Source organism: Ostrinia furnacalis, unplaced genomic scaffold (assembly GCF_004193835.3).
Source record: "Ostrinia furnacalis isolate ACB-3 unplaced genomic scaffold, ASM419383v2 OfSCF3116, whole genome shotgun sequence".
Lineage (NCBI taxonomy): Eukaryota > Metazoa > Arthropoda > Insecta > Lepidoptera > Crambidae > Ostrinia > Ostrinia furnacalis.
In genome coordinates, this window is record NW_021133355.1 from 87307 (window position 1) to 100327 (window position 13021).

At 36.4% G+C, this 13021-nt stretch overlaps 1 protein-coding gene across 1 annotated transcript in view; it reads left to right on the forward strand.

Moving 5' to 3' along the window:
• Positions 1-7219: 7219 nt before the first annotated feature.
• Positions 7220-13021, forward strand: part of ken (zinc finger and BTB domain-containing ken and barbie protein) — a 30511-nt gene continuing 24709 nt past the window's right edge. The window contains exon 1 of the mRNA XM_028310795.1: positions 7220-7533. Within this exon, the coding sequence (XP_028166596.1) occupies positions 7463-7533 (71 nt within the window). The 5' untranslated portion in view covers positions 7220-7462. The remainder of the gene's footprint in view (positions 7534-13021) is intronic.

Consider the following 13021-nt stretch of genomic DNA (forward strand, 5'->3'; position numbering starts at 1 on the left):
TGTGTATAAAAATAACATATAAAGAAAAATGCATAATTAATAACATTTTACGCATAGATCCTTTTGCATTTCCTGTTTACTTCGATGATTGTTCTCCGAAGCGATCTATTTTATCGCTAGCGTCATCGACTGGTTTCCACACTCGCTATTTTTCTTTTTTCTCATATTTCACAATAACAACAAAGTACCTACATACAGGGTGTTAGGTAAATGGGTTTATAAGCTGACACTAGCCCATGTTAACATGTGCATATAAATGGTACGGTGAAGTCCGAAATTTGATAATCATCATTTTTCATACATATCTGATTTTATAAATTTTATTTTGTATGCAAATTAAAAAAAATAAAATGATGATATCACTGACTTCACCATACCATTTATATGCACAAGTTAACATGGGCTAGTGTCGGCTTATAAACCCATTTACCTAACACCCTGTATAAGTACTCGTAGTTGTTAATTTCAACTAAATATAGTTGTTGTTTCCTCGACACAGGGACCGAAAGTACGATATATTACCTGTTAAATATTGTTAGGGAAATGTCGAATATTATCATCAACTTCAATGGAATTTGATCGGGTATTTCCCATACAAAGTGCATTATTGTTAGAGTATAAAATTCCTCGATGAACCTATACGCTATATTTAGGGAAAACGAAAGTACCTACAATGATAAATTAATGTTCACAATTATTCAACGCCATTAAATATACCACAAAAAGGGTATTTTTTAAAGAGTAGGTAACGTTCATATGCGAGAGCCACACAAAATCTTTCGTCTTATTAATACGAGTATAATGTTTTCTGCAGTAAAAAATATTTTAAAAGTTTCACATTCCGGAAAATTCTAACTTTTGTTAACTAATTTAATGCTAACCTTTTACTACAAGTATAACTACGATGAAAATTATTAATCTATAACGGGGATTTTTAAACTGATTTTCTAAAGTATAATTTTCCACCGTAAACAACTGAAAATCGAATCCATTTTAGATATTCTTAATCCTAACTATTTTTTTTAATGCCTCTCTATTTTATTAATATTCATTGACGTTTGTAAAACACATCAAAATAGTATAAAAACTTATGTATACATGTACGAGTACGTACAAATACGTCACTGTTGTATTCCCCAAGCATGTATTAGTTGTTGTTTTGTCTAAATTTATTTTAAAACAATACTATGTTCAATAAAAAAAAGTCAAGGTAACGTAGGAACATGAAAATTGGAAAAAATTATGAGATGCATTACATGTCCTTGTCTATATGGTAAAAATATACTTTTTTGAAAATTTTAAAAATCTTGGAATTGAAAATATTTTGTTTATTGTTAGTGTTTAAGTTAGAGTAGTAGAGGTTGAGGTTTTTTCCTGATAAGACCCAACTGGAAATAATTACATAAAAATATTTTATTACGAACGAACGAACAATCCGTTTACCTAGGATTCGAACCTAAGTCCTCAAAATTGAGAGAATTCAACTCTAAATAAACACTAGTCAATTATTAGATTTCCATTATTCAGAATTCAAAATTTCACCTACACACGAAGTAGTTATGACGTACCTATCATATTTAATTTTTAATATACCTATGCTATCGTAAGTGAGTAGATCGTAGTATAAATTTAGCCCTAACACACGTTTTTCTTGGAAAGTTTCCGGCCCTTGAGTCTATTATTGTAAACATATTGAACTGCTATTGCAATCAAACCTACACGAGGAATGTATAAGTTGTTTATACATTCGAGAAATGTTTACATGATAGTTATAAAACTTTTTATTTAGCCATGAACCAGACACTAATTAACTAAATTTTAATAATACAAAACATTACTATGATATTAACGCCAGTTCATTAACACGTTAAAACTATAATGCATTTATAATATGTGAACATGGCTTAACATTTGAGTTTCCTAAAACATGTTCAACGTAATTAATTTTATTAAACGCAGATAATTAGCTTTTTCCATAATAAAAATTTACTTAAATTGTTGTATAATGTGAAAACAATTCTGATCATGGTATCTTATAGGCTACAACTATACCTACTATACACTTATTTATTTCTAGCGGCCCGTGGATCCCGTTTTACCCCCTTATGGGTGAAGTTTCGTAAAATCCTTTCTTAGCAGATGCCTACGTCACAACATCATGCCTACGTCATAACATCTATCTGCATGCCAAATTTCAACCCGATCCGTCCAGTGGTTTGGGCTATGCGTTGATAGATCACTATGTCAGTCAGTCAGTCAGTCAGTCACCTTTGAGTTATATATATTTAGATTGATTTAAGTCGCGGGAAGAACTTGGATGCGGGCAGCGCAGGATCGATCGTTATGGAAATCCTTGGGGGAGGCCTTTGTCCAGCAGTGGACGTCATTTGGCTGAAACGAACGAACGATACTTACGCCCGTATTCACATAGGATGCTTGCTTAAGTGAAGCAGCAAATCGAACGTACAGCGTTGAATAAGTAGATCTCTCTGTGATTGGTTTGTGTGTCACCCTGTGCGTCCACGCGCACTGTGAGACCTCATAGTAATGTTTGTGAATACGGGCGTTATTTATTGAATAAGAAGAGTCAAAGAGCTTACGTCATTCTTTGTTCAACCGTCTCTTACAAAAACGGAAGCGTTTTTTTTAAGTGAAAGTAGCAAAGGCATCAAAATTAATGAGGTTTCGGTCTAATTATGAAAGTCTGTGATTGATTTGGTGTTAAATAGGAGAACATTAACACCTAATTTCATTGTGTAGGTATTTGGCACGGTTTATATGCCTATTAACACCTTAGTATGCAGCCTGCGTACTGCAGCTCGTAACAATTCTCTGACAGTATAGCTATTTCAGGTTAAGCAAATGATATCACTGGATTGATTGATTGAATCGTATCGAGGAATCGTAACTGCGAATCGAATCGGATTTGCAGGATAAATCAGTTAACCTACGAAAATACATAACACATAATAACAGTCCATTCGTTTGGATCCAGTGAAATGAGATTTGCTTATCATAGGATTAACCTTCAGTGGCTAGGGGTTTTATTGGCAGTCAATCTATGGATCTAGGACACAGGAGTAGTAGTAACGGTGATGGAAGATTGAATCTCATTTGAAATGAGAGAGAAAACTGGTGTAGGTTTTGACAAGTGACGCAATAAAAGGCCTAAATCCAGGTCTAACCAATCTTCAACAAAAAAGAACCCTTAAGTTTGACTGGATGCCTTCTATAGATCCTCCATCTTCATGGGATTCCTTAATTCTTATCGCACAACTCCTAATGTGTTGTCCAGGATCACTGTAAAGATAACGCTGAAACGCGAACTGAAAACCAGGAACCGGGATGCGCCTGACACAAACCAATTAACAACTACAACAACACGTGGGTGTTTAAGTTTCGAGAGTAAGAACCACGTCGTTTAACCAAAATGAAAGAGAACGAACGAAGTCGAACATTCACGGAGTAAACAAGTAGAAGTGATTCAGCCAGGAATAGGCGCCATATCCGTCCAGGCCGCCGATATTACTGGACTGCGATCTGCTCACGCGCCGTGGGAGCAGGAGCTGGGAAGCGACCTTGGCGTTTCGGAATGAATCATTGCAGCGAAAGTGGGAGAAATGTGCCGCGCCCCGCGCCCGCCGCTCACTTTTACTTTCCAGTGTGGCGCAACGACGGCGACGCCCGAGCCGCGGCACTCGCCCGGCGTTCGCGGCCCAAAGCGCCGCCGTCGCGCCAACGCGTTCGCGACAGTGACTGTGCCCGGATTACAGTGCTAATAGTGCATCACTGGATTCAGTTTAAGTGAAAAACCGGGTCGCCGATAAGCGTTGTGCAAGCGCGGAACTCGCGCGGCCTCGCACTCCCGGAGGAAGTGGCGCAAGTGGAAGTGGCGCAACGGAGGGAAGCCGCTGCGGGCGCCTCTGCGCGCTTACCCCTGGATTGCCCGCGCGCAACTGTTCTCATCTAACAACGCCCCCTGGTAAGATCAGCGCTAGTGACGTTTTCAGCTACCCACATGGAACGCAATGTGTGCCAGTTGGTAACAACCGGACCCGAGTTCAAAGTGTTGCCAGAAATAAACAAAACACAGTCGGCTTCCCGGTTCAACATCGGTTCCCACGTCGGAAACGCAACAAATAAAGAAGTCAAGCATCCAAGGACAACACAACTTTCAAGTGATTTCGCGCGCAGCCGACAATAAAAACTTCGTAACGCCTGCGCAACCTCTCGGTCTCACTTTCGACGTCTGCGCGAGTCTCGCTCGACGAGCGCGCTTTCAATGCTGTTACAAAACCTCGCCATGTCGAATTTTCTTTCGAAAGTTTGATAAGTGCTCGGTTAGATAGGAAACCGCTGTCGAAACTTTTCATAACGGCAACCTTGAGAGGAAAATTGTTGTTAGGCGCGCTGGCCGCTGGTCCTATAAAAGTTTCATTGCCGCTCACGTAGGGAACCTTGCAGTCTCCGTGACCACAGCTGTGCGGTCATTGAGTTGGTGCCATTACAAGCAGCACGTTTCGAGCAACTGTCATCATTAAGTAGAACTGAAAGGAGCACGGCCCAAGGCCAGTTGGATAACGAATTTTCGTTTAATATTAATAAATGTCAGAATGATTCGGTCGTGACGGATCCGACACTTTGCGGATGCATTCGTTTTTATTAAACTCCTCTCAAAATCACTTTCACGCCGCTACGAAACGTAATTGATATAGCCGAAACCAATCTAAATGGTGCACGATATAAATGATATAATAGGCAACAAACTAATTTCGTGTAATAGACATTCATTTAGGAAGGAAAATGGTTATCATTCGCAATTTTTATTCGAACCAATCCAGTTCATGTTTGACGCTCAAAGTAAAGTATACCACAAAGTTGTTAAACAAGTGCAAAAAGTCTTTTACCTACTGCGTTGAACTAAGTAGAGTACTCAGAGCATTTCATAATTCAACTTATTTCTCTTTATGCACCGATTGTTATCAAGCAAGGCGTTGCGCAAGCGTGCGCTAACTAAAACTTTCATTGGCCGATAATAGTGGGCGTACCCAGACTTCGGATAAAGATCGTGATTAGACAGTGACAAAAAGTACAATGCACTTTCACCCGGAGAAATGGCGAGGAGAAATGTCGAAAGCGAGTGACTTTATCCTGCTTCACACTCGAATGGGCGTTTCGATTTTCGAAAAAACCTTTCATCGAATAATTTGGGTAGAGAGTTTTAAACTGACATCGACATTTAAGCATAAAAAGTTTCGATAAATTCAACATTTTACGCTATGTATTTATTTTGACGTATTAGCACCTTAATGCCTGATAAAAAAAACTATGAAAGGTAATCTAAATCTCAAATAGATTGTATAGATTTAAATGTTTTGACAACACTCATGTTTTATACACCAAAAGCAGCATGTTCTCATCAACATTCAGAGACATAGTTCTATTGTTTCCTAGCAAAAAGATGTTTTCGTTTTAGTTACAGAAAACTGTACCATTAAGTAGATATCTTTGTACTGTTAAAGTGCGTGTCCATTAGCACCATTTAGAAGGTAGGTCAAAGATTACATTCTTGGACATTCATGCCAAAAGCGTCTTTAAAGTACATCTTGGGGATTGCCTGTATTTGCATTGTTATCATTTTACGAAAGTAAAACACAGCCATCAATTCATAAAAGAGGGCTCGTATTGTGAATTTGGCAAAGTCAAAACGCCCATTTAGTGAAAGTGACTTTCGCATCATGCCCAAACGTTTTCAAACTCAATTTAACACAATCGATTGTCATTAATCTGCTGCATGCCCTGTAATTACTAGGTCTCCCGCTAAATGTTGAATAGACTATTGTTTTGAAATACATATGGAAAGGTCTGTTACTAATATTATAAATGAATAGTTCTGTGCCATGACAGAATGCTATTAATTTATCAATAGACTAATAGTGCGCCTTTATACTCCGTATCTAGCCAGCCCGGATAAAATGTACGTTTTATGGCCATTGAACAATGACTCCGGATGATTGTTGCCGCAAATGTGGGAGCCTCTCACCTTATTACAAAATAAAGTTTCAATAACAAACTCGAAATTAAATTAAGACTTAACAAACAAGTGGCAATTAAAGTAATTCTCACAGAGATCTTGGAGTTTACGTAAGGCGTGTGTCTTCAGAAGAAATTTTGCAGGTTATCCAATCCGAGCATTTATTAGACAATGAGTCTGAGGAAATGAAAGTGATTTTGTTGTTACGTTATGGCCGCGAACGGGTTCCGTGAGTCGTGTCAGCCATTTATTCATTTTTTTTCTGCAACAATCAACCGGTTTAGGAAGTGTTTCTCGACATGTTCGAGCTTTTTGCACATTGATTCATCAACCAGATAGATTTGAGAACATCGTAAAAAATTTGCAATGCTCTTCGAAATCGAATCCATAAATTATTTTCAGGGTTTCACCTTTGCTGCATAACTTTCGATTTGACAGCTTTTATTATAGGTCTCACATAAAGTCAAAGCTAAATGCGTTTAAACGCATTTCCAAATCATAACTTATTTTTGCGATCTTAAAATATATGTGTTAATCTCCGCCTACTAACCTAATTTCATAGTGCAAGTAGGTAAATTACAATTCAAGTTAGCCCTAAAAAGCTTTCTCAATTAAGGCTAGGATTTACCGCNGATTGTCAAATGACTCCAAGAACGAGTATCAAAGAGCGCATCATGCCCCAGTTACCACTATCTCGACCGACTCCAGCCACCGAAATTGCGCAACAATTCTCATTTCTGGCCACCCACGCTAAATACGTGTCAAATCGCTAATACCATTATCAACTTTCGTTGCATCACCCGCTGTAATTACATCGTTTGTCCAGGCACCGGCTGTTAGAGCAATAAAAGCTGCTTTGTCCATTAAAACAAAACTAATATTTGTGCGAAGAAAATAAACATCTTATATGGAATCATCTAGTGGAGTGAAGTAGGTACTCGCGTAGGCGATGGCGGTACACACTGCAACGTGCCGATTTACATCCAAGGTCTTTCCTAGTGGAAGAGAACGGTGTTTCCTGCGGCCGCCTATCTCTCGCACACTAGCACACGTGCACGCACACGCGGCCCGAGCTGTGCTCTTTGTGCTGCTCCTAGCTACCGTTGGGGCATCTTCTTTTTGTGCCGTCCACGGGCGTTTGAGGACTGCGAGCCTTCGAGCGCCTCATTATATACGCGGGACGAAGCGCGCGCGTCAGTTAGTATGTCACTAGTGCTGACTCGAGAGGTGGCCCGCAAGGACTGTGCCGCGCTCGACCTTTTTTTCTGTGCGTGCGATGTTTTCACTTTCGTCATTTTGACCGGGCCAGTTTGATTTGACGGCGCTCGCGCACGGACGTGCCTAGGATCGTTGTGTTTATCCTGTGATCGGTGCTTCGGATTGTTTGTTTTTGTATTATCAGTGCGATGGCTGTGATGAAGTGCTAATATGTTCGATAGCAACGTTCTCCTGAATTTTTACAATGAGCTTGCGAATAGAAGTGCGCTACAGTTGGCAAGGTGAGTTTGTTTACTTTTGATTTTGGTTGTCCGGTGGGATGGATGCAACCTTGGGCTTAATGGACGCTCCATCCGCCTGCCGCCTTCAGCGGAGCCTCTCGAGAGGTTAATAGGTTCACATTAGATGGTGGTTTGCGAAATCGCCAGGCTGCGCGTACGACTCGCGGCTTTTCCACAGTCGTTTTCGCGCGCATTCGGCATACAAACGAAATACTTCGAGTACTTTATGAATGGCACTAATAATAACAACATGTTTGAGTTGTTTAAAATAGATAAAAACATGCCTACACAGTACACAATTTTAAAATAAACTTCAAATAACTACAACTTTTACCATTTAATTTAAGCAAAAATTTTTCAAAGTACCTAAACTTTATATTTGTCAGTATTAGTTGAGCAATCATAAAGTCGTTTCAGTAGTTGCCGTAATGCAACACCTAATACAAACGTCTGGGGCTTAATTTACTTTTTCCCACGACTCGAGTAGGCACACCGAAACTGCACTAGTCACTAGTTCTCTCATAATTTATGAGTCGTAAACTTGCTTATTTCATCAAGTGCACAAAACATTTGCAACAGCGAATCAAAACTAGATTATCCAGTTTTTGGTTACATGGCTTGTCTTTAAATTAATCTAAACTAATCTGCTCTCATTTAAAAATATATATACATTTTATGAATGACACTGTTAACAACTCAATTAACATGATACTTTAGATTTTCATCTTACTTTATTGCATTAATCATGTAAACCTGCATTAATTTCTCCAAAGTGTCGTAAAGGAATTGCATGAATTAATTATATCAATTTGAACTGGGTTAAAATAGAAATAACTACGAAATCAGGTCACCTTTAGAAGATTGATATATCTGTTACATTGGTGATACCTAAACTAAATTGATGCAGTTCGTAAGCCAGAATACCTAATTACATATGGCATGACAAATCTACGGCTATGCTATACCGAGTTTAAAAAACCCCTTCACGGAAAACGTTAGATATTGAACTCAATAAAATGGGATACCAATAATGATCAACTATTAAACAATTAAGAGTAGGCAACTGGCCACCTTCATCAATTACCATTTAAAGATATTGTTCATTAACATCCAAAACTAATTTATTCTAGACGGTAAAAATATTAGAAAGCTAATTTTCCGATAAAATATCGTAGTATAGGAAATCCTAATATTATAATGTTATAATTGTCATACAATATTAGAATAGACAATATTGATAATTTCTCTACTACTTTGAATGAAACAAATGCAATCCAAAAATACGCAGCTTCTAACACCGTTGATGGTCTCAAAATAGATAAACTTGATCCAAATGCAGATTTGGCTGCACCCAAAATTGACAATGTTGTTCATGTGACTGCTACAAATGCTGGTTTGGTATCTCATCATAACGATATAGTAAAAGACATTACGCAAGCGATTGATACAAGCGTAGATAAAAGGTAATTGTGTCAATGAGCGGGAGTGCTGGCACGAGAGACAATCTAAAGGGCAGGCTGGATGACAGAATCGTTTTTGCTGCAAATTATACTTTGGTAAAGGTCTGAACTAGCGTTAGTTAAAACAGAGAATCACGGATCTAACACATTTTTTATGAAGTACGCTGAGTTTTTCGTTTCGTTTTATTCTCTTAAAGTAAAGTAATGCGAGAGTTTAAGGTGTTAAGGCTATTATAGAGATGCTGATGTAGAGTCTGCAATGACTGATCTTGAGATAAGTTTAAAGATTAAGAAACTTTAATACCAATATGTTTAGCTTTTTAAATAGTTTCTAGTAAAGTAATTATCGTGTTTTATGGCAAAATGTAATCTTGCTTTGGACGTCACATAATAATCTCAATATAATAATCTACAATAGAAATACCTATTTAATTTTACATAACATTTTCAATTTATAGCCAAATTGTGCATAAAATTACAAACAGCTAATTTTTCATAATTATTTTAAACAACACTAATTATTTTAATGCTTAATTGAAATAGAATGCAATTTTTTTGGAAATAATTTACGTGATCACTGGTCAGTTACTACAAAAACTAATACTTTTGAAACTATTATGTCCATGTCTGATTGGAAAAATATTTTCTTATAGGACAATGTTAATTTCTGTAGTTACAATATGACATAATCACTGATGCTTTAGATTCATAAAAACCCATTAACAATTGTAATGCATGAGTAACAAGTGAAGAACAAATACTTTTAATTCTGTATATTATTGGTAATTGATATTCTATACCACCTCCCATGATGCTATAGTCATCTGCTATGTTGGTTGCGCATATAAGAAGGCATGTGTTTGAATATGAAGATGAATATTAACACAGATACTATATTTCCAGACAAATTCTTTCTTATAATTTACTCCAGATGTATGTATTTGATGAACTTCATACCTTAAGGCATTTTCTTCCAGTGTTAGTACTACAGAGAATGCGGAAGGGTGAGTAAATAGCATAGGTAACAAAACTCCACTTTGGCAACTCCTTTCAATCTGATATAGATTCTGATAAGATAATTAATTGTCTAATATGACAAGATTAAATTGTTTGGCTCACTAACGAGCAGTTATTGCGTGTTACTAGTTTTTACCGCCTAGATTAACTAGACATAATTCTGTAGCACTACTGTCTTTACTATAATAATGCTTCGATAGGTTTTTGTTATTTGAGAAAGTATCTACTTATTTTTCTTGTCTCCTAGTGTAATTTAGCTCGACGAAATGAATTATTAAGCTCCCAAATACCTATTTATTACTTCCATTCTCTTGATTTTAAATAGACATATTTTCGTATAAGACCTTCATTTTCCCGATTAATAACGATAACGTGATTTATAAGTATTTATGATAAGATTTAGATTAGGATTGAACTTTAATAGAAAGAAACCAAAACCATTTAATCAAAAATTCCAGCTAAGGAATATTATTTAAACTATTTTCTGTCTTATTAGAATGTGCATCCTTAATTTAAAGATATGAGCATGTAATAATAACACATAAAAAGTATGTGTACTCGTATGTAAAAAGAAAACAGACGCCCATATCTCCAAAGTTTTGCCGCCTCTCGCGCGATAGTGAAAATCAAATTGACTGAATGTAAGTTGTGTAGGTATCTACACGCTTAGTTTCTTATTTATTTATTCTTATACATATTATTAGAAGAAATACTTTTATGTATTCTAATAACTATGCACTAAATTTTACTATTACCTATACCTATAGTGAGTTTTAGAAAAAAGGTAGACTATCGAATTAAAATTCGAATTTCCCTTCAATATCGAGCATTACCTATTGTATTTTAGTATTGAACTATATAATTATGTAGTTTTAAAATATTATTTCAGTACCTACGCAAACATTCTATCATATCTATTTCAGACAAGAAAAATATAAATTACTTCAATCAACATTCCGTTTGCGTGTAATTTCGCAATTAAATATATTGAATGCACATCCTCCAACACAATTTATCGTGGAAAATATAAACAACGCTCATTAACATACAAATGCGAAATCTAAGTAATTGACCCTAAATTACTTTAAGTAGCTACTGACCAATCAAACACGGCTTGATCAAACTTAATATTTGCATAACCCAATACTACAAAAATATATTTCGTATTGAGCTCAGCTGTGTTCACATTTGCATCAATGTCTTTCATATGACATAAAAATAGTGTGTTGAGGGCTCTTTCTTGTCGTAATTCATTTCTTACACACGTTGATTGTATTTTTTTAACGCATCATCAATATCACGATCTAATATTTATGAACTGATTCAACTCACTTGGAGTTGAATAATGTCAGTTAGTTACTATACTGATTTGAGTTAAAGCGCGTTAGGTTACGAATCCTAAAGATGCATGGGTGATGCACAATGTCATGAAATGTATAAACCTATCCAGAGATGATCTACTAGGAATCCATATTCCATATATAGCTTCATCAGACTAAGCTTAGGCGCTGACCACCGACATTTTGTCGGCCGATAGTTGGGTCGGGCTGTTTATCACTATGGACAGGCAGGTATGAAAGTGCGTATGGTATCGGCCGATTCTTCATACAAATAAGAATTAGGCCCAACTATCGGCCGACTAAAGTCTGTAGTTAGTTTTAATGATTTAATAAAATCGTGTGCCATTGGAACTGCTCCTCGCAATGACCTTATCAATACACGTGTTGAAAACCTAGTTCTCATTACCGAATTAGTTAAATTAATTGTAAACAATTACAATAACGGAGTCATGGGCCATGGCACAAATAAATATAGCGTGAAATGTGTAACCTATTTACTACTGCCAATATCAATTTTAGTATTGGTTTTCCAGTTTGGTACTGATAAGGGATAAGCTAGAGTTACACCGTTGTTGTTCACCGATCATTCTGATCCCATATTTTGGGTTTTTCTGTCCAGTTAATTACAAATTTTAGCATGCATATAGGTACTAAACTACTAAGTAGCATGCATGTAGGATAACTTTATTAAATGAAAATTTTTCATTTTAGTAACACATGTGACACTTTGGTGCAAATAATTCACAATATCCTTATTTATCATTTTGTGTACAAATGATATAGGTGTAATAATTAAATTACTGGTATGAGGGGAAACACCGTCAACAAGTTTTTTACAATTTTGGCGGTAAATTTTTCTTAAAAAAAAATAGCATTCACCAATTACGGCTGTTTGGTGTAGTGGTTCAGAACGGACTACTATGCCGAGAGGTCCCGGGTTCGATTCCCGGCCGGGCAGAAATTGAAATGATGAATTTTAATTTCTGTGACGGGTCTGGGTGTGACTATGTATAATATTTATGTATTTAAAAAAAAAAAAAGTATATAAGTAGTATATCCGTTAAGCTAGCACCCATAACACAAGCATTAAGTTGCTTACTTTGGGGCTAGCTGGCGCTGTGTGAAATCGTCCAAAGATTTATTATTATTATTATTAATTATACAGTTCAGATCGTCTAAAATACTCCCAAAATGTTAAACTCTGTAAAATTACTTGCATAGCTACTCCAGCTTATAATTAAAATTAATATTATAATCAAAAAGAATGTACCTACTTGTTACAGTTGATCAAAAACTATTTAAAGATCAGCGAAATAAGCATTAAGGTGTCATCTGTCAGTCATCGCCGCGCAACTCAAGTCGCCTACCGAACTCTTTCGTAGCTTCTTTTGGAAATGCTACACTTGTCACGTGAGATACAACATTCAATTTGCTTACCATTTCGGTAAGTTGAGTTTCTTTAGCAAGCAAAGTATTATACACCTGATTGCCAATTAAATGAAATAAAGAAATGTTGATGTTGTATAATGTTATTTTGTTACGCACTGGTCTTAGTAACGTTCCTTGTAGACTATGTAATTTCTAATCTAAGTCTATTTATTGTAATAGTAGAAAAATCTTGTTCAAATGATGTTTATCGACACTTTTCAACATTATGCAACTCAGTAAATT